Source organism: Theropithecus gelada, chromosome 1 (genome assembly GCF_003255815.1).
Source record: "Theropithecus gelada isolate Dixy chromosome 1, Tgel_1.0, whole genome shotgun sequence".
In the NCBI taxonomy this organism is placed as follows: Eukaryota; Metazoa; Chordata; class Mammalia; order Primates; family Cercopithecidae; genus Theropithecus; species Theropithecus gelada.
In genome coordinates this window covers 158,906,370-158,933,616 of record NC_037668.1, presented here as the reverse complement: position 1 = coordinate 158,933,616, position 27,247 = coordinate 158,906,370, and the positions used below count along the sequence as shown (strand labels likewise).

General features: G+C 47.5%; 1 protein-coding gene across 2 annotated transcripts in view; it reads left to right on the top strand.

Moving 5' to 3' along the window:
• MAPKAPK2 (mitogen-activated protein kinase-activated protein kinase 2) overlaps nt 1-26,525 on the top strand; it is a 49,018-nt gene extending 22,493 nt beyond the window's left edge. The window contains exons 2-10 of one of the 2 annotated variants that reach the window (XM_025392465.1): nt 20,888-21,027; nt 21,213-21,277; nt 21,573-21,652; nt 22,196-22,322; nt 22,911-22,986; nt 23,361-23,485; nt 23,867-23,952; nt 24,066-24,146; nt 24,265-26,525. In XM_025392465.1, coding sequence (XP_025248250.1) covers nt 20,888-21,027; nt 21,213-21,277; nt 21,573-21,652; nt 22,196-22,322; nt 22,911-22,986; nt 23,361-23,485; nt 23,867-23,952; nt 24,066-24,146; nt 24,265-24,318 — 834 coding nt within the window. In that variant the 3' untranslated portion in view covers nt 24,319-26,525. The remainder of the gene's footprint in view (nt 1-20,887; nt 21,028-21,212; nt 21,278-21,572; nt 21,653-22,195; nt 22,323-22,910; nt 22,987-23,360; nt 23,486-23,866; nt 23,953-24,065; nt 24,147-24,264) is intronic. The other variant, XM_025392456.1, reaches the window with a different exon arrangement.
• The last annotated feature ends 722 nt before the right edge of the window (nt 26,526-27,247 follow it).

The following is a 27,247-nucleotide window of genomic DNA, read 5'->3' as shown; positions in this document are numbered from 1 at the left end:
ATTTAGTGTTTGCTGTGGCTAAACTACAAAAAGGACAGTCCACATGCAGACACTTAAGAGCTACTTGCACCCAGGTCCTTTCTTTGAGAATACAGTGATGTAGCAGGAGGCTCCTTGCATTTTGCTTGTGTGAAACCACCTGGATTTTGCTGAAGCTGTAATTGTGTCTCTGCATTCTTTTATTCCTGTCTAAAAAAAATGGTTTCCACAAATGTTGTGAGGAATAGACTGTCAGAGCTGGAAAGCGTTTAGTAGGGATCCTTTAAACCTATCTCTACATTGTACATTGATCCCTTCAACCAAAGCCAGAGAGGGGCAGGGACTTACTTGCTCTGACCACACAGTCAGAACAAGAACTTACAACAGTAAAGCTCTGGGTAGCAGCCTCATATGTGCTAAGATTCCCTGTTGGCTAAGATTATCTGTGCCCAGGTCACCCTGGCCTTTTGCAATTCTGCCCTTTGCAGGCCCCTGTGTTGGCTGAAACTAGCCCTCTTCCTCCCCTTGCGCTTTCCTCCTGTGACCTCCCAGCCACCTCTTGTTTCCCTTGTGGTGCTTCCCACCTGTTGTTACTTCCTACTCCTCCTCACAACTTTTTATTATGAAACATTTCAGATGTGCAGCAAATTCGAAAGAATTGTACAGTGAACAGGATTACACCAAACCACCTAGATTCTGCCATTAGCCTCTTACTATGTTTACTTTATCACGTCTCTACGTGTTTGAATCTATCCATTGACCAGTCCATCTTATTTTGGGGATGCATTTCGTAGTAAATTGCAGACATCAATGTACTTTACCCCTAAATATCTCAGCATACATAGGCATTAATTTGAGTTCAATATTTGTTCATGCATTTTTTGATGATAATATTTATATAACAGTGAAAAATGCACAACTTTTAAGGTATCACCTGATAAGCTTTGATAAATCCCTCTATCTATGCAACCCAAACCTCTGTCAACTACAGAACAAAAAGTTTTACTACCTAGTTAGTTCTCTCGTGTTGTTTCCCAGTCATCCCAACACATACCCCTTCGCAGGTAATCACAGTTCTGATGTTTTCTCACTGTAGATTAGTTTTGCCTGCTCTGGAACCTCATATAAATGGGATAATCAGTGTGAACTCTCCCTTTTGTGTGAATTTCATCTGCATGGTGACATGTATCAGTAGTTTGTTATGCTGAGTAGTATTCCATTGTATAGATATAAAATTTGCTTCTTTATTCCCCTGTTGATGGACATTTGGGCTGTGTCCAGTTTTGGGCTATGATGAATAAAGCTCCTGTTAGCATTCTTGCACAAGTCTTGTTGTGGACGTAATGTTTTCATTTCTCCTGGGTAAACAACGAGGAGTGTGATTGCCGGGTTACAGGAGGCTGTTACTTATTGTTCCTATCTGACTCTCTGCCCTGCCCTCTCATTGTACTGTGCACCCAAGTGTTTTACGACTTATCACATCCAGTCCCTCAGTTGCTCCTTCAGGGTTTCTCTTCTTCCGGCATATCACCCCAGTTGATTGAACTGTTGCTCCTATGTTATGCTCCTTAGATCTTTTATATCCTGATTGTCCTCCTCTGGAAATATAATACTGTTTTACAGATGTGTTGCCCAGAACTGAGTGCTCGCTGCTCGATGTGATCTACATGTGGATTCTAGGTATGGGAGAAATACAGAGTATGGGTGCATTTGGATCCCTGTCTTGAGCTAGGTACTTGATCTGTCTATGAGCTGAAGGAAAGATTAACTTTTTAGCAGCCACGTCATGTCATCAGATCAGATGAGTTAATGTTTGTAAAAATACCACAAATCTCATATTAAGATATCTATTCAGCTTGAAGTCAGTCCGAACCTCTGATACTAACGGCATTTATTGTGAACTTTCTACTTGCCATTGTGTCATTTAGTTTTTGCCTACCACTTGGTGAGAAAGGTACTGTTCAAAATAGCTTAATAAAAACTCTTTGATTTAAAACAAGAGTAGTTAGCTTTGGCACTGTTGACCTTTTGGACCAGATAAGCCTTTGTTGTGGGGGATTGTCCTGCGCTTTGTAGGAGTTAGCAGCAACCCTGGCCTCTACCCACTCAATGCCAGTTGCAACTCTCTACCCATCCCCCCAAGTTATGGCAATAGAAAATGCCTTCAGACATTGCCAGATGTCCCCTGGGGGGCAAATTAACACAAGCTTGAGAACTGTTCCCAAGGTATAGAGCTTAGTCACTGATAAAAAATTTAAACAATATAGCTCTTCCTGAAAGGTAATCCCTGTCAGCTCTTTAGCATATATACCTACAGATTATGCTCTTTCTACGGACAGTCCTCAGTTTCCATGGTTCTAATCTGTATGAATTGCAGTTACTATGGTTTGGTTAAATAACATCAGTCCTCCAAGAATTTGACTCAAATTTGAGTTGCCAAGATATCTGTATTATAAGTAGGTGCATGGAGTACAAACTTTGCTGTTAGCTCTGCAGTCCACAGATCACTATGTACGTAACAGATGCTCTTCATGGTCACTGACCAATCATGTTTCTTCTTGAAGAGTCTTTTGGTGATTGGTCACTGCCTGTCTGTTCACTTCACACGCAGACAGGAAAGTGTGTAGTTGTGTTGCCTCCCTGTCTCCTAGTGAGAAACTCATGTGGCATTTTACAAAAATGGACAATTGATGAGGGAATTGGCCAGGAAAGATGAAATTTCAAATGAAATGTGGTAATGCTGGTAGTGAAATTCAAGCCAAACGTAATGGAATTATAGACTAAATAGCTGACTGTGGGACTGTCAACACTGCCACTGTTCAAGACTACATGTACAGCCTGGGAAACTCAGTGAAGGCGGCATGTCAGCATAAATGGGGAAAGTGGTTTGATGAAAAGGACGAAGAGGTTCCAGAGGAGGTGACACTGCAGAAGGAAAGTTCATATTAAAGGCATCCTTGAACATATTTCACAACATTGAAAGTGTAAAGGATAAAATGTTAGAAACAGATCCAAACTTAGAAAGGAGTATGACAGTTTGCAAAGGCATACGTAAGATACTCATTTCATATTGGATGTTAAACAACAAGAAGGCAAGCGCTGTTCAAATTACTCTGGATAAGGTTTTTACAAAGCAATAAAACACTCATTCTTAGTGAATCTAATGTTTTAAATTAGAAGATACAAAATAAATAGTTTTTAGTTTTCTCATTTCCTTATTTATAATTTGATAGCAAGAGAATTTTTAATGTTTTGACAGAAATTTTTAAATGTCATGGAAAAATCATAATTTTCCTCATTGATGATTAAGGTTAGTTTGCATGGTCATTTTTATAGTTCCCATCACTGTGCAAAGCAAGAGCTGCCTGTATTTACAAGAAGTGTGGGTGAATACACACGCATGCACACACACGTGCTTTTTCTCTTTTTAAAACATTTTACAAAATGAGATCAGCCTATATGTATCAAATTACAACTTGCTTTTTCATGGAAGTTTTTTTGTTTGTTTGTTTTTTGAGACACCATCTCTCTCTTGTTGCTCAGGCTAGAGTGCAATGGCGCTATCTCAGTCCACTGCAACCTCCATCTCTCGGAGTTCAAGTGATTCTCATGCCTCAGCCTCCCAAGTAGCTGCTGGTACCACAGGTGCATACCACCACACCCAGCTAATTTTTGTGTTTTTAATAGAGATGGGGTTTCATCATGTTGGCCAGGCTGGTCTCGAACTCCTGACCTCAAGTGACCCACCCACCTCGGCCTCCCAGAGTGCTGGGATTACAGGTGAGAGCCACTGCGCCCAGCCAGAAGAATGTATTTTTGAAGAACTTTTGATTTCAGTATGTCTTAATCTACCTCATTCTTTTCTTTTCTTTTCTTTTTTTTTTTTTTTTTGAGACAGGTCTCACTCTGTCCCCCATGCTGGTGTGCAGTGGTATGATCTCTGCTTACTGCAACCCCTGCCTCCTAGGCTCAAGTGATCCTCATGTCTCAGCGTCCCAAGTAGCTTGGACTACTGGCCTCTGTCACCACAGCCAGCTAGTTTTTTCTGTATTTTATTTGTAGAGACAGGGTTTCGACATGTTGCCTAGGTTGGTCTCAAACTCCTGGGCTCAAGTGATCCACCTACCTCGGCCTCTCAAAGTGCTGGGATTACAGGTGTGAGTCACTGTGCCTGGCCCAGTTTTCTATGAACAGGTGTTTAGTTTATTTCCTTCTGTCCCCCAATTTGAAATAATGCTAAAGTGAGTATTTTTGACTGATACTATCATAAACTCCATTTAATCGATGAGTTCAGTGGAGATTTAGAATGTGAAGTAACTGGCTAAGGTCAGGCAGCTTGGGGTGTTTGAACTTGGGGTGTTTGAATTTCGGAGCCCTTACTTTTAATCACAATGCTTTACACCTTCTCTTCCCTGTTCTTAGAAGCAGCTTTTAACAATGACAACAAATAATAACAAAAGATCTTACTGAGTCAGGCACAATTCTAAGTGCAATTACATTGTTATTATTCACTAAATAACAACCTGCCAGTTAGATACTATTGTTATCCCTGAATTGCAGTGAAGGAAAACTGAGGTATAAGAAGGTTAGGAAAGGTGCTCAGGGTCCACAGCTGTTTAATGGAGGAGCTGGGACTGCCCCCATGCAGCCTGGCTTAGAACCTTGGCTGTCATTCATGTTATAAAAATATGACTTGAGAAAAGTCTCTTTCATCCTGTGCTGTTATAGATTTTTTTTTTTTTTTGGGTTAGTTTTGGCATATATTTTCTCCTACTGTAATCTTTTAAAAATCTACTACCCAGCAGCCGGGCGTGGTGGCTTATGCCTGTAATCCCAGCACTTTGGGAGGCTGAGGCGGGCGGATCACGAAGTCAGGAGATCGAGACCATCCTGGCTAACACGGTGAAACCCCATCTCTACTAAAAATACAAAAAAATCAGCCAGGCCTGGTGGCGGGCGCCTGTAGTCCCAGCTACTCAGGAGGCTGAGGCAGGAGAATGGCGTGAACCCGGGAGGCGCAGCTTGCAGTGGGCTGAGATCGTGCCACTGCACTCCAGCCTGGGTGATAGAGCGAGACTCCATCTCAAAAAAAAAAAAAGAAAAAAAAAAAAGAAAAATTATACTACCTAGCACAGCCTGCCTCTCCCATTGTTTTCTTAGGGGGTGTCACTTGGAAGTGTGATAAGCTTATTGCCTACAATGTCTTTAGTCAGCTTGTTGGTGGCTTACGCCTGCTGTAATCCCAACACTTTGGGAGGCCGAGGTGGGTGAATGACTTGGGATCAGGAATTTGAGACCAGCCTGGCCAACGTGGCAAAACCCCATCTGTACTTAAAATATAAAAATTAGCTGACTGTGGTGGTGAGAACCTGTAGTCCCAGCTACTCAGGAGGCTGAGGCACAAGAATCTTTTGGACCCGGGAGGTGGAGGTTACAGTGAGCCAAGATCGCGCCACTGCACTCTAGCCTGGGCGACAGAGTGAGACTCCGTCACACAAACACACGCGCACACGCGTGCGCGCACACACACACACACAAATAGGTTTGCCACTGAGGTTGTTCTTTGGGTTTAGTCAACAAATACTCATTGAACACCTCCTAAATGTCATATACTGAGTCTAGAATTTGCAATAAAAAGATGAACAAGACATTGTCCCAGCCTCCAAGAGGTACATGGTCTACAGTGAGAAGAGAAACCGTTTTATAAATCCCACTGGTGAGTGCTGAAGTAGGAGTTTAGCAAGACTCTGTGGGCACAGAGAGGCAGAGGGGCTGACTCTGCCTGGAAGTGGTCAGAGAGGCTTCACAGAGGAGGTGACATTGCCATGGTTCTTACAGACGTGAAGTCATGACAAGGCCTGGCTTGCCTGAGGTCAGGAAGTACATTGTAGCTTCAATATAGGGGATGTATCGGGAGGTGAGGGTAGCAACAATGTGGGTAGGAGCTACGGAAGAGTAAGTTAGGGAATTTGGATTTTATCATGTCAGCCAGTGGAGATGTTTAAGGAAGAAAATGTCCTGCTCAGCTTTGCTTTTCAGCATGTGACGCAGGATGTACTGGGATGGAGTAAGTCTCCTTTCTAGAAACCAGTTAGAAAACACACAGGAGTAGGCCATGCATGGTGGCTCACGCCTGTAATCCTTGTACTTTGGGAGGCCGAGGTGGAGGGATCGCTTGAGGTCAGGAGATTGAGACCAGCCTGGCCAACATGATGAAACCCTGTGTCTACCAAATAATAAAAAGTTAGCCAGGTGTGGTGGTTGCATGTCTGTAGTCCCAGCTACTCAGGAGCTTGAGGCGGGAGAATCGCTTGAACCCAGGAGGCGGAGTTTGCAGTGAGCTGAAGTCATGCCACTGCACTCCAACCTGGGGGACAGAATGAGACCCTGTCTCAAAAAGAGAAAGCACACAAGAGAAAACGGGGCTGCAACCCAGTAAGCAATAGCAGGACTGGAAAAGGAAAGATGGATTTGGGAGATCTTCCCAGAGACAAAATTGGATTGGTTCTGTGGGTGAGGGAGGGAGAGAGGCTGAGGATGAGTATTCAAGATTTATTATCTTGAATTTACTGAGATCCTGAAGCGAATTCAAGGGGGCGGTGAGTTGAGTTGGGTGCGTGTTCAGCAGCCTGTCCTAGATCCACCAAACAGCACTTTATTACTGGTCATCTGTAACAACTGCAAATATTATCTAAATGCTTTGTCATCGCACTGCCTCCTCCTTTGTCATCCCTAAGGTCTGGCAGGAGACTGTTCATACACATTATAGAGGTCCAGACCTCTTGTGTCTGGCATTCCTTTGGTCTATAATTCAGTAAACTCTGCTAAAAAGGAAACGAGACTAGCTTGCTGTGACCTCTTAAGCGACCCAGGCTAGCTTGTGATGGTTCAGATTATGTTTTTTTCTAGAGCTTTTCCAGAGACAGATGTTAAGGAGTTTATCCTATTTATCCCCTTCCCTTTAAACAAACAAAAGTGCTGGCTGGGTGCAGTGGCTCACGCCGGTAATCCCAGCACTTTGAGAGGCTGAGGCAGGCAGATCACCTGAGGTCAGGAGTTTGAAACTAGCCTGGCCAACATGGTAAAACCCCGTCTCTACTTAAAACAAAACAAAACAAAACAAAAATTAGTCGGGCGTGGTGGTAGGCACCTGTAATCCCAGCCACTCAGGAGGCTGAGGTGGGAGAATCGCTTGAATCTGGGAGGTGGAGGTTACAGTGAGCCGAGATCGCACAGTTGCACTCCAGCCTGGGTGACAGAGTGAAACTCCATCTCAAAAAAAAAAAAAAAAAAAAAAGAAGTGCCAACACCACAGTTCTTTATATCCTCTTAGTCATCATAGTTTATTAACAGTTTTGTTTACATATTGCTTCTTTTTCCCCCTTGGCTAGACTGTGAACCTTGAAGCCCTGTGAGCTTGGTCTAGTGCCTGGAGCATTGTGGGTACCGGGTACCGAGAGAATGTGTGCTGCCAGAAAGCAGAACGCCACCACCTCCTCTCCCCTCAGCTCCTGAACCACTGCCAGCAGTGGTTCTGGAATCAACCTGCACTTTCCTTCTGCATCCTGGGGTGTAATTCTGGGTGATTGTAAATTGGTTTATGGTCTAGCTTAGATTTGAGGCCTCTCTTGAGAGAGAGAGAATGTGTGTAACTGTTTAGCTTGTTCTAGTCTGGAGCATTCTCCTTCATAGAAAAGATGGGAAATGCTGGAGATGAACATTCTCCCATTCTGTGTCATTTTGTGTATTAGATTCTCTGTCCCCATCCCGGGGCCACTTCCTCCCTGGTTCTTCTTGTGGCTTTGGATATAGCTTGAAGACGTGCTCCTAGCAGCTCTTGCATTTTCACAAGCTCTGCTCGTTCTGTTTAGTGAGCCCAGACTACTCTCTTTGGGCCTGTCCTGTCTCAGGGGCAGTTGCTCGTGTCTTTGCACACATCCTTTACTATCTCAGCTCATCACTCCTCGTTGACATTTGTGGCTGCCTTCTCCTGGTTTCTTCTTTAGGGGATTATTGTATTTTAGATGATCAGAATTCACATTTTAGAGACTTGGACCATGTCTTTCAAAATGCATTCCCTTTTGGGATCTCTGCCCATCATATTCCTTGGTCTCAATATCTAAATATTGTTTTTTTTCCTTTTTCTTTCTTCTTCTTCTTCTTCTTCTTCTTCTTCTTCTTCTTCTTCTTCTTCTTCTTCTTCTTCTTCTTCTTCTTCTTCTTCTTCCTCTTCTTCTTCTTCTTCCTCTTCTTCTTCTTCTTCCTCTTCTTCTTCTTCTTCCTCTTCTTCTTCTTCTTCTTCTTCTTCTTCTTCTTCTTCTTCTTCTTCTTCTTCTTCTTCTTCTTCTTTTTCTTTTTCTTGAGACAGGGTCTCACTCTGTTGCCCAGGTTGAAATGCAGTGGTACAATCATTGGCTCACTGCAGCCTTGACCTCCTGGGCTCAGTGATCCTCCCTCAGCCTCCTGAGTAGATAGGGCCACAGTCTAGTACCACCATGCCCCGCTAACTTTTTAAATTATTCGTAGAGACAGGATCTCCCTGTGTTGCTCAGGCTGGTCTTGAATTCCTCCTTCTCCTTTTTATATCCTCTTAGTCATCAAGCCATCCTCCTGCCTCAGCCTTCCAAAGTGCTGGGATTTCAGTGTGACCCACTGCACCTGACCTAAATATTTGTTTTTTTGAAGTCTAGGCAAAACAACTGTTTTTGTCTCAGTTTTTTTTTTTTTTTAATTTCCCTCCTTTGAACTCGGAATTGACAAGGTTACTTCCTCCCAATGTGGTGTTCTTATTATTGTTTTTGCTAGCTGAAGTTTTTTTTTTTTTTTTTTTTTTTTAACATAATTTACTAGATTTTTCTTCCTGGTCAGAAGTAAGTACAGGGTAATAGTTCCCTTCCTTGTGTCTTCAGCTGTGTGAAAGGTGATGTAGAATGAGAATTTATCAGGTGCCCTGCTCGTAGCAGAAGACGCGACTTCTCTCTCACAGGTGACCTTGTGTTTGTGTTGGTGGCTTGAACTCACGTTTGTGTCTGGGCCGTTTCTCTCACTGTGTAGGAAAGAATGGTTCCTGTCTTCTCCCTGGCCATGTAGTCTGCTGTGTGTCACCACAACAATAATCTATCTTCTGGTTCTTTTTCCTTCTCTCCTTACCCAGTAGTCTCCAGTCTTAGGCGTGTGGAATTGTGTACCGGGTGGAGGATGTGTGTGTGAGCTGTCCTCTTGATTTGTAGGATCCTTCTCTTCCTCCACATTCTCTCTCAACTCCCCTCTGCCCGCTATGAGATCTGTTGACTCAGGTATATGTTGCCGTGAGTCTCATTCTGCTCAGCTGGGGTGATGAAGGTGAGATTGCTTTTGTCACTTCAAAGTGAAATTTTAGATTTGCTTTGGCAGCCGCGCAGGGTCATATGCATGGGGGCTGCTTAGGCCAGAGGCACCGTGTTGCTGACCTCCTTCCATCTTACTTTCTCTTGCTAGTTTGCCCATCTCTGTGGATTTTTTTTAAGTAGATACTAGATACCTCGATACTACTAAGATCATGATCTTTTTCTTCTTGCCACTTGGATTTTAGCTTAAAGCCAACTTGGAGCATTTAGGGTTTTTCCTTCCTACCACTGTCTGCCTGGTCTCCTAGGGAAAGATGCCTTGTATCTTGTTGTTCTGGTGTACAGTCTGCCCATTTAATCAGTAAGTGTTTATTGTGGCTCTTCTCTACTGGGCTCTGGCCCCCGGCCTGATGCGAATAGGGCAGGCCTGTGAACAGAGCAAAGACGAGTCACTTAGGAGGGGACGAGAGAGGCCAATGGTAAACTAATATTACCAACTCAGGGTTTATTTGTCAAAGCCTCCTTCGTTGTGAATAAAAGGTTAGATCTGAATTGGATCTGAGTCCTGGCTTTATCACCTACTAGCCATCTGGCCTTGGGCAAATTATTAATACTTCCTTGGGCCTTGGTTGCCACACCTGTATGATGGAGTCAGCGATGGATCCTGTTTTGTAGGGCTGCTAGGAAGCTTAAATATAGCAATATTTTCTATATATAAAGTGCACCTGGTACATGATTGATGCGGTTTATATGAAAATTCCTCTTTCTCTTTCAAAGTCATTTGCTGGAAGAAACAGAAATATCTCTGTCCCCATCTTTCAGTTTCCTACCCAAGACTCCTGTGTGGTTGACATCACTGCTGTGTGCAGTGTTCATGTCCATATAAGTCAGAAGTGGTTTGCAGCAGTGGTTTGGGGCTTTGGGGCCTCTGCTCGCTCCTTATCAATTCTTAGGGTTACATCCTCTGGGAAGATGCCAGGCCTGGTCAAGTGTGGCCTCTGACCTAGAGTTATGCAAGGCCCCTCTTCCTCCTGTGGCCAGTGCAGAAATTTCTCATCTCTGCCCTCCTGCCTCTAGCAGGAAGGTTGGCCTACATTTGGGGCACATTCGTGGCACTGTCTCAACCCAGGGATTCAAATGTAAGACCTGAATCATACTGCACCTCAGAATCCAAACCCTTTCACTTGATTTTTTAAAAAAAATTTCATTGAGATGGTAAAGGTTCAAACAATACAGAGAGATATAAAACAGAAAAAAAAAATACACACCTTTCTCTAGTACCTATTCCCCAGTAGTCAACACTGCTACCTTTTTTTTTTTTTTTTGCAGGGGAAGTAAATTCCTCCAGAAAAAAATTTAAACATCTACAATTTCATATATCCTCTCCCCTCTTCCATAAAAAACAAAACAATAACAACAAAACTATGCAAATGGGATTATGCTATGTGTTCTGTTCAGTACTTTACTTGTTTCTGAAAATTTAAAAAATACGCAAAAGAAGAAAATGTCATCCCTATTACTACCACTTAAATTAACCACTAATTAACTTTTTGGTGTGTTTGCTTCTTGTCTTTCTGAATATACTTTAAAAGCTACTTAAGTAAGGTGGAAGCAGTTCCATTTAAAAAATTAGGATGTTAAAGATAAAGCCAAAGTATTATATCATCTTGGTCCTTATCTGCTTTCCCACTTAATATCATCCTGCTGTCCCCGTCGCTGCGGATGGGGAGCTGCCTCTTTCTTCTACGACGCTGCACCTTATTCCGTTGTATGGATTTGCTGTCGTTTATCTGACCAGCCTCTTATTGGTAGGCATTTAGGTTGTTACCAGTTTTTTTGCCATTAAAATGCTTTATGAATATAATTTGTAGGATGGTTTCTTGCTGGGTAATTACTGGGTCCAAGGTTTGAATGTTTACAATTTTGATAGACATGGCTAAATACCTCCCCAAAAATACTAGTTTATTTCTCTACCAACTGAATGTGTAAGAGAGTGCCTTTTCTCCCTAGATCTTTGCATAAACCCGGGAGTTTTGTTTTGGTCAAACGTTAAATTTTTTTTTTTTTTTTTGCCAGTCTGGTGAGATTATCATTGTTTTTATAAACATTTCTCTTTGAGCTACACTGAGCGTCTTCCATTCACCATCTGTGTTTCTTTTGCTTTGAACTGCCTGTTCTTATCCTTTGTCCATTTTTATACTGGGTTGGCGATCTTCAACAATTGATTTGTCTGAGTTAAGTTAGCCTTTTATCCATCATGTGTTGTAAATATTTTAAAGATTTGTCATCTACAGTGCGATTTTTAGGCCTCTTGACTTTCTGGTTGAGCCCTAGGCTTTTGTGACAGCTCTGGAGAGGGGGCCGACAGGGACGGTGGCCCGCAGTCGAGCCAGGCCCCATCTTCTGGGCAGTGCCGCGTGGTTGTTTTAAGGCTTTTGGTACTGGGATTCCCCGTTGTAAGTTTTAGCTTTGTTTTGGTTAGGGACTTTTCCCCATCATATTAATGAACATTAATAACAAATAGAGACTTGCTTTTGCCTCCCAACCAAATGTTTGGGAATGTGTGCACCCATGTGAAGGGTCTGTGTGGTATCTTTATCTCATCAACCTTCTAAGCCTTTTAAAATCTGTTGTTAGATTTATGTTTAGACCATGGTTCTAGGGGGAGAACCATTGTCACTCCTCATTGAGCTTTGCAGAGGCTCTGAAAGGAGGATATAGTCTCTTCCCCCATCAATGTAGAGGAAAGTCAGTAGTTCAGCCAAGATTGCTCTGTCTGCCACCTCTTATGCTTCCAAGCTGGGCTAATTGAGAAGTGTGACGTCTCGCTCCAGCCTATAAGCAGCTGTCTGTAATTTTGAGAGAGGAGAGGGATTCTCCCTTAAAACCATTGCCACTTTTGTGGCTGCATCTTATTTCTTTCCTTTGCAGCACAAATCACAGTGTATAATTAAAACTATTTTCTTTGAGCTTGTTTTTTGTGTACCTCCTGCACTAAAATGTTGAGTTCCATGGTGGTCACGGGCCTTATTTGTCATATTCTCTATTATATCCTTGGCATCCTCTAAACCAGTGTGTGGCGCATGCTGGACACTCTGGGATTTCACTGAGTGATCCGTTCTGTGAGGATGGGATCAGGTGCTCGTGTGTCTCCTCCTGTGTCCCTCTCTGACTCCAGATCTTCTACCTGGCAGGGTTTCTGGAAGCCCCAGAGATATGCTCCATGGCCATAGGGCCTGAGGCGTGGATGGCTGCCCTCTGACTAAAATTTGGGGAGCTAAGCTTCGTCTCTTTAAAAAGTAATATATACTAATTGTAAATAACCTAGAAAATAAAGACATAATAAAGGAAATTAAATCTGTGATTCTGTCTTTCAGAGATCATTACTTTTAACAAGTCATCGAGTCTTAATGCCTTTACTGTTTTTTGTTGTTGTTGTTGTTGTTTTTTTGAGACAGAGTCTCACTCTGTTGCCCAGGATGGAGTGCAGGCTCACTATAACCTCCACTTCCTGGGTTCAAGTGATTTTCCCACCTCAGCCTCCCAAGTAGCTGGGATTATGTACAGGTGCGTGCCACCATGCCTGGGTAATTTTTTTGTATTTTTCGATAGAGACAGGGTTTCAGCGTGTTGGCCAGGCTGGACATGAACTTTTGACTTCAAGTAATCTGCCTGCCTTGGCCTTCCAAAGTGCTGAGATTATAGACGTGAGCCACCGTGCCTAGCACCTATGCTTTTATTGTTTTTATATACAGATCCAAATAAATATCCGTATAGCACCGAGTTTATGCTGTACATAAGGGTTCGTAATTTTCATTTACCATCAGACATGTTCTGATAATGAAATTTAAAGAAAGTACACATTGGGATTTGGGTTGCAAAAGAAAAAATAGGATAGTATTCTAGACAATGACAGTGATGATACCTGAGAATCTAGTGGACACTCAGGAATCCACATTTTCCCATTTAATATTCATCTGAAACACCATTTTAGTGACTGTAGATTGTGTAGCTAAACTCGCTTTTAAATAAAACAACCTCTATTACTTATCTCTGGGCCTTAAGTTTGTGATATAGTTGGGATGTTTGTTTCTTCCAAATCTCATGTTGAAGTGTAATCCCCAGTGTGGAGGTGGGGCCTGGTGAGAGGTGTTTGGGCCCGGCGGGTAGATCCCACATGAATGGCTAGGTGCTATTCTCAAGATAGTGAGTTCTTAGGAGATCTGGTTGTTTAAAAGTATGTGGCACCCCGCCCCTGTTGCTCCTGCTCTTGCCATGTGACACCCCTGCTCCCCCTTCATCTTCCACCATGATTGTAAGCTTCCTGAGGCCTCACCAAAAGCAGATGCTAGTGCCACGCTTGTACCAGCTGCAGAAGTATAAGCCAGTTACATCTTTTCTTTATAAATTACCCAGTCTCAGGTATTTCTTAATAGCAATACAAAGTAGACATTTAATAAGTTTGTTAGCTATTTCTGGTAAAGGTAAATAACTCTTGAGATGTATATTTTCTTAAAGATACATCTATGATTAATACCTGAGGATGAAATTCTAAAAGTAGAATTTTAACATCAAAGCGTTTGTACTTTAAGGCATTTTCAACTTCCATTTCTGGCTGTTGCTGTTGCAGGCAGTCTTGGGCAGATTTTGAACTCTTTGCCTTACTGTGGGGTGGTGGAAAGGAGGCTGTAGGAGCAGCCAGAGCAGGATTCAGATTCCAACCCTGCCAGGGACAACTGTCCAAAAGGTCATGAATTAATGACTCAGTGAGTTTTCTCATTTATAAAATAGGATGTTTCCTCCCAGGGAGGGGTGAAGTGGGAGAGATGGCCCATTTGAAGTGCAGTTCAATGTACTTCGGTGTACAAAAGGCTGGTTCTGGCACCACGTGTGTCAGAAGGACAGTTGACCCGTGAGCAATGCAAGGGTTAGGGCCACTGACCCCTCAGCAGTCAACAATTCACAGAAAACTTTTGATTCCTACTTTGGGAGGCCGAGGTGGGTGGATCACCTGAGACTGAAGTTCGAGACCAGCCTGACCAACATGGAGAAACCCCATCTCTACTAAAAATACAAAATTAGCCGAGCATGGTGGCACGTGCCTGTAATCCCAGCTACTCGGGAGGCTGAGGCAGGAGAATCACTTGAACCTGGGAGGCGGAAGTTGCGCACCATTGCACTCTAGCCTGGGTAACGAGAGTGAAACTCCGTCTCAAAAAAAAAAAAAAAAAAGAAAAAAAAAGAAAAAAAGAAAAGGCTGGGCGCAGTGGCTCATGCCTGTAATCCCAGCACTTTGGGAGGCCGAGGCGGGTAGATCATGAGGTCAGGAGATCGAGATCATCCTGGCTAACACGGTGAAACCCCGTCTCTACTAAAAATACAAAAAATTAACCGGGCTTGGTGGCGGGCACCTGTGGTCTCAGCTACTTGGGAGGCTGAGGCAGGAGAATGGTGTGAACCCAGGAGGCGGAGCTTGCAGTGAGCTGAGATTGCACCACTGCCCTCCAGCCTGGGTGACAGAGCAAGACTCTGTCTCAAAAAATCAAAACAAAACAAACAAACAAAGAAAACTTTTGATTCCCCCAGAACTACTATTAAAAAGTAGCCTACTGTTGACCTGAAGCCTTGCTGATTACATAGTTGATTAACACATATTTTGTCTGTTATGGGTATTTTATCTTTATTCTTAGAATAAAATAAGCTAAAGAAAATACACATTGTTAAGAAAATCACATTGAGTAGGCTGAGGAAGAGAAGGAGGAAGCAGAAGGGTTGGCCTTGCTGTTGCAGGGCTGGCAGAAGAAAATCCCTGTATAAATGGATCCACACAGTTCAAACCCAGGTTGTTTAAGGGCCGACAGTACTTAGTAGCCACTTAGCACAGAGCACTGCCAGCGCCCCTCGGCCAGCAGCCTGCTCCAGCACCTTGCTAAGAGGTTGCCGAGGCTCACCTGCAGCAGCTGCCCTCCCGAGTCCTCTTTCCTTTACACCCTGCAGAGCACCCGGGCCAGCCATCCTCCTTGTGGTGCAGCAGAGGCACCGGTGGTCCAGGAGGCGGAGAGGGTGGCCCTGGCCTGGAGGCACGGTGGGTTAGTGTGTGACACACGTGGCTTTCCCCTGACCCCCAGCTGCCTCCTGGGAGTGAGGAGGAGGTCTTGTTTGACAACACGCACCACATACCGCACCACACACCCACAACACACTTGGTGCCAGAATGAGCCTTTTGCATCGCTCTTGGTGCTGAATCAGTCTGTCTTGGGGAGGGATGTCTTCCTTCTCTCATTACATGTGCATCCCCGCCCCCAGCTGCCCAGCTTTGGTGGTGTAGTGAGGGAGCGCCTAGGGCTGGGATACCACAGCCTGCTTTCCTCCCCATATCCCGGGGTCCCCCCTCTGTCCAGTGCCCAGAGCTATTAGTAACACTTTCATTGAAATGGGTGTAATGGAATCCCAGTTGCCCACCCCAGTGGAACTCCAACACATGGGGAGTGGGGAGCAGAATAATAATAGCAAACACGGATGCAGTACTTATTATGCCAATCATTATTCTTAGTTATTTACATCATGCACATCTATTAACTCATCTCATATAGCAACCCCGTGAAGTAGGGGCTGTTACTGTCCTATTAATGGATAAGGGAACCAAGGCACAAAAGGGTTGGAAACTTTCCCAAGCTCACATAGCTAGTGAGCAGTGGCGCTTGTGGAGGGGGTCCTACTGAGGGCCTGGGGCCTCCTCCTTCCCAGTCTTGTCCTCATATCCACCTTGCTGGCAAGTGGCACGTCAGGCCCTGGGTGCCGGCTGCTTTCCTGTCCTCTGGCTCAGCCAGGCTTCTAATGCCGACCACTCCTGAGTCTTTCCACGTGGCTCCACAATGGCAGACTCGCAGGAGGAGATAAGGGGAACCATGCACACCCTGAATAGGGGGAGGGGTCCTGTCCTTCTTCCCCTCAGGTTTTGGCGGAGACAGAGAGGCATAGGACTGTATTTAGGCAGCTCCCGCAGCTCCCTCACTGCCACTGTCCTAGAGCTTCCTCCCCAGGCAATGGACTCTGTGGCTTGACCCCCTGCCCCTGCCACAGTTGGCAGGGGGCCTTGCCTGTTGCATTGCAGCTGAGCACACGCAATCATTAACCTTTTCTACGTGTAAGATCATTTCAGGCACAAACTGTGTGGGGCTGAGGTGAGTCACAATGTTGGACTGGGACTTAGTTTGGTCTTAAAATATTTCACAATTCCTCCAGGCATTCCTTGACTAACGATCTGTGGTCTTTCAGTGGGAAGACCCTTCCTTCTTCTAGTCTCCAGTCCTCAGAGCTGTGGTCCAGGGCCTGTTGGCCTCCACTGCTCATGGCCATGCCCATGCCCAAGGTGCGGGGGCCTTGGCTTCTGGGTGGGCCCCCAGCCTCACTCTGCTGGTGGCCTCTGGCAGTGCCCTAGGAGTCCTGCTTTCCTTCCCTGTCTCTTCTCTGGCTTGGAGTGCAGGCCACCTCCCCTGCTGTTCTTTACTTAGCCCTGTACTCCAGATTAACACATTCTTGGTTTCCTCTCTCCAGGCTTTCTGCGCTCCACACTTGTCCACAAAGCCACTTGGGCACTTCAGGGCTGTGCGCCCATGACGTCAGCCAGCCTGCCTCGCCCATTTGAAGGTCTTTCATTGCTTGGGCTGATTTTCCTATCCAGTCAGGGAATTCTGATAAACATGTGCCTGGATGAATGTCAATGACCAGTCCTTTTTTTTTTTTTTTTTTTTTTTTTTTAATTTAATTTAAGTTCTGGAATACAAATGCAGGATGTGCAATGACCAGTCTTCATGGGAAATTCTTGCTGTGTTTCTCTAAGAAATTAAAAATACTACCTTTTCCAATTCAGGACAGAAAGGACAGCTCACCCTCACTCAGTCACTGGGGGAGAGTTTAGTAGGGAGAAGAAGCAACAGAATGAGGCGGTATTGGCTCAGAAATTCCTAACCACTAGGTGAGGGAAGGAAGAGGGGAGGGAGTAAACAGAAATCAGGTTAGATCTTGCCCATTAGAAACTCAGGTTGGGCAGATAAGGCATAAATATGCAAAAGGGTAAATTTTTTAAAAGTGAAAACTACCCTGTATAGAGTTTCTGAAGCACCTTCAAGGATATTATTTCATGAAGTTGAATCTAATTTTACTGATGAGGAAACCCTTTTCAGAAAGATAGGTGGGCTTGCCTGACACAAGCTAGGAAGTGCAGAACTGGGATTCAAAATGCTCGTAATTGCAAAACCCAGGTTCACTGTGCTATACCCGCCTCCTCTAATGGGTAGAGAGTTTGTGCAAGTCTGGAAGTGCGATGTGAACCCAGCCCTTCTTGCGCAAACTCTCCTTTGCCTTGTACCATGCACTCTTAACGTGTCTAGGGCAGAAAGTGTGGAGGTTGCAGTGGGCGCTTGCAATTCAGGGGGTGCCAAGGAGCATGCATTTGGATTTGGACCTTGGTGCATCCTCACTTAGCACAGCTCTGGTTGGCGGATGTCCTGGTGGTGGTCACTGCACTGAAGACAGAAACGCAGCCTACAGTCTTGCTAGTAACTTGTACTGGTTACATCTACATGCTCCAGGCTCTACTCACTGGTGACGGAGGGACCCCCCATTCTGTGGCATTAATGGTACTGGTTAACAGTGATGAATGCCTTTCTGACAATAAAGCACTTTTAGAGGTATTATTTCATTAGATGCTCATAATGTTTCTGTGAAGGGGAGGCTAGGCAGGTATCATCGCTCCTAAATGCATGTGGCACAGGCTCTGAAGGCAGACCTCTCTGTGAAGCTGTGCAAGAAGAAACTGACAAATTTCAGACTGGGCCAAGTCTTCCCTGATTGTAGCTCTACAACCATGCATTGCTTCTGAGTAAATCTGACAACTTTAATTCTCCTCTGGGCTCCAGTTCTTATGTGCCTGTAGGGGGCGATCGAGGTTCTTTCTGCGTGGCTGCTCTGGAAACCTTGTTCCTCCTGAACCCTTTGAATTTAGCACTCTTACAACATATAATCTCACTGGATTTTAAGGATTTTCTGTGTTTCCCCTCATATCTTCTTCTGCCCCCACTAGCCTAGGCTTTTCCAGATCAGGACTGTTCTATTTGGTTTTGACATTCAGTGCAATGCATGGCCCATAGTAGGAGCTCAGTAAATGCTTGTTGGATTGAATTATATACCAAAGAAACTGGCCATTGCCTTCTCTTGCTCCCCTTAGAGCATGGGAAAGTAAACTTTTTTCCTGGTACATCCAAATGAATGAAGTCGAAGGCTGGGCGTGGTGGCTCACACCTGTAATCCCAGCACTTTGGGAGGCCAAGGTAGGTTATCACTTGAGACCAGGAGTTTGAGATCAGCCTGGCCAACATGGCGAAACCCCGTCTCTACTAAAAACACCAAAAAATTAGCCAGACCTGGTGGCTCACACCTGTAATCCCAGCTACTCAGGAGGCTGAGGTGGGAGTATCATTTGAACCTGGGAGGTGGAGGTTGCAGTGAGCCAAGATTGTGTCATTGCACTCCAGCCTGGGCAACAGAGCAAGACCCGGTCCCCAAAACAAACCAACAACAAAAAATCTCGAAGGAAGTTAAAGGTGGCAGAACTCAAGACCCATGCCGTGTCCTCATATGGCCACAAGGTGGCAGTGTGACCTCATGGGAACCTTGCCTCCTGCACCTATTGGCTCCAGCCACCTGTTACTCCATGGTATCTAGCCATTGATTCCTTCTAGACACCTGTTTGGGGAATTGCCTCTGCAAAGTCAGTCAGAGAAATCTTGGCTTCCAGCCTCCTCTAAAAACTGGGTGGTGTGGTGGAAAGCCTTGGTCTTTGGAATCTACCAGGCCTGGATTCCAACTTTGGCTCTGCCTTTTCTCAGAAACTTAGCCTTGGGCATGCTACTTCCCTGAGCCTCAGCTTCCTCATCCTGTAAAATGGCAAATGTACAGTTAGGAAAAACCCAACATACCATGGGCCATAGCATGAATGTATGCCAGCTTTCTTGTTGGAAATGCTCATTTGCCCTTCCCTGCCCCCTGCAAGCTGGCTCCATCGTGGCCATCTGATCTTATTTGCAAGCTTCAGACACTTCCTAGCAGGTTCTTAGGCCTCCCTGCTGTATCACCCCAGCTCCACTCCATCTCAGTGTCAGCACCTGCTTGCCCCATTCCCCTCTGCCTGCCTGCCTTCCCTCTGCCTGTCCATTTCCTTCCCAGCCTGTCTCTTGGACACCCCAGCCCTCTGAATGTCCAAAGCAGTTGGAGTGTAGACCATATAGGGCTCTTCTTGACTTCCCATGAAGATGCTAAATCTGTGAGTGTCGTTGTCTTAATTATTTTGGCACCTGTGCTTGCACTTAGCAGACAATTGGTGATAAAAATGACAGCTATTAGTGAGCATATATGTCAGACACTCTGTGAGGTGCTTTGTGGAAATATTTCACTTAATCCTCACAACAAATATGTGAAACAGAAGCCATTATCCATCCCCACTTTACAAAGGAAGGGTAGATCAGGATGATTTTGGCTCCAGGCAATAAAAAATTTCACAAAAAGCAGCTTAAACAGTAAGAAGAGTTTATTATCTTGTCAAAAATAACTCCTGAGGGATCCCTGGTGATGTCAGCAAGGATCCAGGTAGTTGCCATCTCTCCTGGTTGCCTTCCTTGGTGCATTGGTTTATCCTCTTAGGCCCCCCTTACTGGTAATGATGTGATTGTCATGGTCCCAGGTGCCATATACAGGAGAGAGATGTAGGTTTCTTGTGCTCCCTTTAAGAAGCCTCTTAGCAGATTTCTTACAAGGTTCTTGGCCAGTTGGGTTGTAGGCTCGTTCCCAAGCCAGTCACTAGCAAAGGGACTGGAATTAATGAGACTGGCTTAGACAAGTCAAGATTGAACCCCGGAGGCTGGTGAGAAGCCAGCCTTCTTTAATACCCCCAGCCAACTTGTCCAGGGAGAAGGGGTATCAGCGAGGTTCAGTGAGTTAAGTAACTTGCTCAGGCTTGGAAATCTAGTAATAACTGGATTCAAATCGGCATCTAGCTGACTTCCAAGGCCATCTGTTGCCTGGTTGAAGTCAGCCGCAGAGGTAGAGAGAACATTACTCTGGATTTGTTGTGCTGGGTCTGAGTAATTGAGGAGGTGCCTTTTCCTCTGGACTCTGGAGTCTCTCTTCTCTCTAGCCCCCTTTCCCATACTGTATTGGTTTTTCTCAGTCGGCCTTTCTTCCTGAAGCCCCTTCACCCCCTGCTTCCCAGTACCTGAGTGCTGTTTGCCTTCTAGAGTAGACTTCATGGCCTAAGCTGGAGACAGGCCTAAGCTGGACTGAATGGCCCGAGGGCTGATCTCAGTGTAGCTGTCAAGGCCCCAAAAGAGTCATCGTGAGATTTTATATAGAGCAGATAAAGAAATGCAGAGGCCTCAGGAAATGTGCCAGGGGGGCTGGTAGAAAGGGCCAGCAGGAGTGGGGGGTTTGTGGTGTGTCGGTGGCAATGTCAGGGCATGCAGGCCGGGGGCTTAGAGCAGGGCCATGTGATAGCACAGTCACTCAGGAAGCTGTTTGGCCTGCAGATGCTTCAGGACTGCCCCAAGGCCCGCAGGGAGGTGGAGCTGCACTGGCGGGCCTCCCAGTGCCCGCACATCGTACGGATCGTGGATGTGTACGAGAATCTGTACGCAGGGAGGAAGTGCCTGCTGATTGTCATGGAATGGTAAGCAGCCACTGTTCGGGTCCCGGCCCAGCCTGTCCCCTCTCCTCACTCAGGCACGTTGCCCTCTGAGGACAGCCCAGGGATGGGCCTGAAGCCTGGAATGTAAACACTTGATTTTTTGGGGGTCAGTAGAGAGTGGCAGTGGGCTGTTGTGTTCTCCGGATCTCACTGTGGCTTCATTTCAGTTTGGACGGTGGAGAACTCTTTAGCCGAATCCAGGACCGAGGAGACCAGGCGTTCACAGAAAGAGGTAGAAAGGGTCTGTTGTGGGAACAGGTGCAGGCAGGCAGGGCAGTGGGGGTGTGAAGGGGGCCTCTGCAGTGCCTGCTCTTGGGGAAGGGTGTTGAGGCTGCTGTCCCCTCCAGCACACTGCAAGGGCTGCCTCAGCTGACCAGGGCAGCTCCTGGTGGCTTTGTTTCTGGGGTGGGTGGTGGCTGTGGGGAGCCTCAGGCTACACAGAGGTGGGACTGGTGCACTGGGTCTTCAAGCCTAATGACATGTCCTTGTGACTTTCTTTCCCACTCTCTCTTCCCTCCCTTCTACAGAGGCATCCGAAATCATGAAGAGCATCGGTGAGGCCATCCAGTATCTGCACTCAATCAACATTGCCCATCGGGATGTCAAGGTGCCAACTGTTCGCAGCCCTGAGCCCGAGTGCTGTGGGGGCAACAGGGGGGCCTGGCCACCCCAGGGATGGTTGCCAGGCCACCCGACGTCCTTGCTGCCTGGTTCCTGAGCATGCCATTCTCTGCCCTGTAGGGCCTTGCCCTCTCTGCCCATGGGCAAACTCATAAACCCAGTAGTGAAGCATTCTCTGACCCCACTCAGCCCTGTGGTTCTCCTCAGGCAGAACCCCCCAGTCACACTGTTGGTTTCTCTGTCTCTGTGGTGTTTACTGTGGGTTCTGTGTGTCACTCTCTTATCTCCAGGCACTCTGGAAACCCTGCAGAGGCAGGCACTTGCCCATAGAGAGCTGCCACTCCTTGTAGTGGGCAGTGCGTGGGCTGGGCAGACACCCGCAGAGAGCTGCCACTTGTGGTGGGCAGTGCCCGGGATAGGCAGATGGTTGCTGGATGAGCAGAGGAAGGAAGGAACCAGCACCCTTTTGTTTCTGATAGCCCCTCCCAGGTCCAGCAGGGTTGCTATTTTTCTGTCTCTCTTTCTGTAGCCTGAGAATCTCTTATACACCTCCAAAAGGCCCAACGCCATCCTGAAACTCACTGACTTTGGCTTTGCCAAGGAAACCACCAGCCACAACTCTTTGACCACTCCTTGTTATACGCCATACTATGTGGGTAAGTCCCCAGGGGGCCCAGGGACCTAGTCTTTTCCCAGAACTTTTCTCAGCCCCTCCTCTTGACTGTCGGGGGGCGCCGCAAATCCTAGGAGAGTTGTGTCTATGGCCCCTTCTGGTGCTGGTTCTGCTGGGACCTGCTGAGAAGTTGGGCTTGTCAGAGCGAAGCTACAGTGGAGGAATTGTAAGAAAGGATCTGCTGGGATCTTTCTGAGAAGAGCCCTGGTTTCCATCAGATTCTCAGTGGAATCTGGACCCAGGTCTTGTTCTGGAGCCTCAGCTGATTGGCATGGAAAAAGCTTTCAAAGCATGTTCAGAGCATCTGTGAAATTAAATGGATGGCATAGGTCTGAAAGTCTCATGCAGTTCAGGATCTTTAAAATCTTAAGATCCTAGTTCCAGGGTTTCTCGTGGAGGAGGGTATTCTGTTCCAGTCCCTGGGCTGGGCTTCAGCTCTTCCTTCTGCACCCCAGCTGCTGCCACCTCATGATAGGCTGAAAGTTGGGATGGGGAGCATCTGTCACAGAGAAACTGAGTGGATCACAGGATTCTGAGGGCTGGCCCACCCATGTTGACCTTTGGTTTGCAGCTCCAGAAGTGCTGGGTCCAGAGAAGTATGACAAGTCCTGTGACATGTGGTCCCTGGGTGTCATCATGTACATCCTGTGAGTGTGCTGGGGAGAGCGCTGGGTGGGGCAGGGAGTCAGGGCGGCCAGTACTTCTCCAGGACAAGAGGAAGAGGCAGACGTTAGATTCCTCTTTCTACAGGGGAGGTCCCCTGCGTGCCCCTTCTCTCAGTTCCGATAGCTAAGTGGTGGGTGTAAACCAGCTCATGGACTGGAAAGTGTGCGCCTTAGATACTTGCTATGCTGGATTCCCGGGCCCCGTCCTTGGCTTTGTATGTTGTGCCTGTGTCAATGAGCCCTGATTTCTCTGTGAGCGTTACAAGGAGAAGAGCCTGTTTCTCATCCTGTTCCTGGTGCAGGGCCCCTAAGTGACAGCTGTTGTGTCTCCCACTTCCTTCCTCCCGTTGATGCAGGCTGTGTGGGTATCCCCCCTTCTACTCCAACCACGGCCTTGCCATCTCTCCCGGCATGAAGACTCGCATCCGAATGGGCCAGTATGAATTTCCCAACCCAGAATGGTCAGAAGTATCAGAGGAAGGTAAGAATCCAGGCTTTCAGGACAAGGGGAAGAGCCTCTGTGTGTGTGTGTGTGTGTGTGTGTGTGTGTACACACAGACACACGTATGGGCCTCCATCTCATGTGCCTGGTGTAACTGTGGGTTAACACCTGTGCCCATGCCTGCGGGGTGCATCCTGCCTCATTTTGCCTGTGTGGAGGGCCAGTGGCAGGGCCGAGGCTGTGGGGCTGTGCAGGGCCTATCAAGTGGTAGAGCCGTCGTGGTCCTTGGGGCTAGTTGTTCAGGCAGCCTGCCTCCATGCAACCCCTCTTTGAATCTGGTTTCCCCATGAAAACTGGGGAAAGGAGCAGGCCAGCGAGAGTGGCCCCTGAGCTGTCACTGCCCCCTGCCCCATCCCACAGTGAAGATGCTCATTCGGAACCTGCTGAAAACAGAGCCCACCCAGAGAATGACCATCACCGAGTTTATGAACCACCCCTGGATCATGGTAAGCTCGGCAGACTGGGGAACCTTGGGTCCCACGGGACTATTCCACAGGACAGAGTCTTAGGACCCTGCCCACCCCAGGCTTTCACTCGGACCCCTTTTCTGTCTTCTCAGCAATCGACGAAGGTCCCTCAAACGCCACTGCACACCAGCCGGGTCCTGAAGGAGGATAAGGAGCGGTGGGAGGATGTCAAGGTGAGGGGCACCACTGGGCGAGAGGGGCTCCGGGTGGGGTGGGCGGCTTGCGGGGATTGCCCAGGTGTGAGGCATGGTGCTGGTAGGGGAGAGCTTGATTCTGCCTCTTTCATCCCAGGGGTGTCTTCATTACAAGAACAGCAACCAGGCCACTTGGCTGAATAGGTTGTGAGCAGAGAATTCTGTGTTCCTGTCCAAACTCAGGACTGTTTCTTAGAATCCCTTTACTCCCTGGGTCTCTAACGGGACCTTAAAGACCATCTGGTATAATGTTCTCATTTTGCAGAAGAGAAACTGAGGCCCCAGGGCAGGGGGACAGGCAGTCTGCTCAAGGTCACGCAGCTGGTGACTGGTTGGGGCAGACCGGACCCAGGTTTCCTGACTCCTGGCCCGGGGCTCTTCCTCCTTTCCTGCGGGGTCACTGGGGGGTTCTCAGGGAACAGCAGCAGTGCTGTAGCCAAGCTCTCTGCTGCTCAGTGCTGGGGTGAGGCTGCCGTTGTCAGCATGGACCACTAAGCAGCCCGTCTTCTCTCTGTGCTCCCACCCCTGCCGCCCTCACCCTGCTCTTGTTGTCTGTCTCCCACGTGTCTCTTCTGCTCTTACATCTCTCTTCTGCTGTCTCTCCTTCCTGTCTTCTGGCTCTCTCTGTACCTTTCCTGGTGCTGCTGTGCCCCCAGGAGGAGATGACCAGTGCCTTGGCCACAATGCGCGTCGACTACGAGCAGATCAAGATAAAAAAGATTGAGGATGCGTCCAACCCTCTGCTGCTGAAGAGGCGGAAGAAAGCTCGGGCCCTGGAGGCTGCGGCCCTGGCCCACTGAGCCACCGCGCCCTCCTGCCCGCGGGAGGACAAGCAATAACTCTCTACAGGAATATATTTTTTAAACGAAGAGACACAGAACTGTCCACATCCGCCGCCTCTCCTCAGCTGCATGGAGCCTGGAACTGCGTCAGTGGCTGAATTCTGCCTTGGCTCTGGCCACCCCAGAGTGGGAGAGGTTGGGAGGTTGGGAGGCTATGGAGAGAAGTGAGCAAGGTGCTCTTGAACCTGTGCTCATTTTGCAATTTTATCAGTAATTTGACTTAGAGTTTTTATGAAACCTCTTTTGTTGTCCTTGCCCCACTCCTCCTCTCCACCAGACGCCTTCCTCTCTGGATACTGCAAAGGCTTGTGGTTTGTTAGAGGGTATTTGTGGAAACTGTCATAGGGATTGTCCCTGTGTTGTCCCATCTGCCCTCCCTGTTTTCTCCACAACAGCCTGGGGTTGTCCCCGCTGGCTCAGGCGTTCTGGGAGCTCAAGGCCACCTTGGAGGAGGATGCCATGCACCTCCTCTCTCGGAGCCCTCAGACATCTCCAGTGTGCCAGACAAAAAGGAGTGAGTGTGTGTGTGTGTGTGTGTGCACATGTGTGTACGAGTGCGCAGATCTGTGCCTGGGATCGTGCATTTGAGGGGCCAGGGGCAGGCAGGGCTGCAGAGGGAGACGGCCCTGCTGGGGCTTAGGAACCTTCTCCCTTCTTGGGTCTGCCCTGCCCATACTGAGCCTGCCAAAGTGCCTGGGAAGCCCATCCAAATTCTGAACCAGGCCCTCTGTGGCCTGTCTCTGTTCGCTGGGTTCCGGGAGGCAGAGAGGAGTGACCGGGCACTGGCACAGCGATCAGGAAGACTGGACCCCCAGCCCCAGGGCCCCCTTCCCCCCACTTAGTGCTGGTCCTAGGTCCTCTGAGGCACTCATCTACTGAATGACCTCTCTACTTCCCCTTCTTGCCATTTATTAACCCATTTTTGTTTATTTTCCTTAAATTTTTAGCCATTTCTCCATGGGCCGCTGCCCAGCTCATGTGGGTGAGCCTGGGCAGCTTCTGTTGACAAAGCTTTTGCATTTCCTGTGTTTCTCCTGGGTTCTGGGGCATCAGCCAGCTACCCCTTGTGGGCAAAGGCAGGGCCATTTTTGAGGTCTTCCCTCAGATTTCCATTGTGTGGCCTGGTGGGTCAGGGGGAGTCTTTGCACCAAAGATGTCCCGACTTTGCCCCCTTGCCCATCAGCCATTTGCCATCACCCCAAACAACTCAGCTTCGGGGCCGGTGAAGGGAGGGGCCTCCCCCAGCACAGTTGAGGAGCAGCTGGGGTAGGCTTTCTGTGCCATGGCCCCCCACTCCCCCTTCCCTTGGAGGGAGAGGTGGCAGGAATACTTCACCTTTCCTCTCCCTCAGGGGCAGGTGGTGGAGGGGCACCCAGGGTTGTCTTTGTGCACCGGGGAAGGTGCTGGGTGCCTGCAGCGCCTCCCTTGTCTCAGATGGTGTGTCCAGCACTCGATTGTTGTAAACTGTTGTTTTGTATGAGCGAAATTGTCTTTACTAAACAGATTTAATAGTTGAGAGTTTTTCTTTCTCTTTCTTCCTGGGGCTCAGGCGCTAGCCCCCAATGCCTCTGTGTGCAGAGGGGTTTTGTTGGGTGGTGGGGGTGTGGGTTGGGGGTCCTGGGAGAGGAGCAGAGGGCCTCCTGGGTGAGCAGGAGCCAGCACCTCATTGGTGAGGACCTGGGCAGGATGTGTGTAGGGCATCCTCAAAGCAGGACAGGGAGGCTGCAAGGCTCAAGCCCATCTTCTTTTGCCAAATGCAGAATCAGGAGCCAAGCTCTTTTTGGCATATGATTCTTTGACCTACATAACCACCACCAGGTGCTGGCACCTTTAGCCTGTGAAAGCCGACTGGTATAGGGTCCAGGGAAGACGGGGTGCTGGTGAATTTTGTTGAAATCCTGGAAAAGATACCAGGGGAGCAGGTTAGTGTAGTACCGGCACTCTCCAGGAGGCGGTGATAGGGGTCAGGCAGAAACCAAATGCTCTACCTCGGAGCTAGAAGAGAGCTCAGGATTCCTGTGGCCCATTCTCAGTGCACAGATGAGAAGACTGAAGCCCAGAGCTGGGGCCACGTGATGACTTGACCTGCAGCAGAGCCTAAAATGGAAACTGGGCTACCTGCCCCACTGCAGTCCCTCCGGGTCAGACGGGAAAACGGCATATCCTTCGCTGTGTCACCCGCATTTTCTTATGTGGCCCTCAGAGCTGCCAGCGAGAGACAGTATAGGGTGGCTGCTG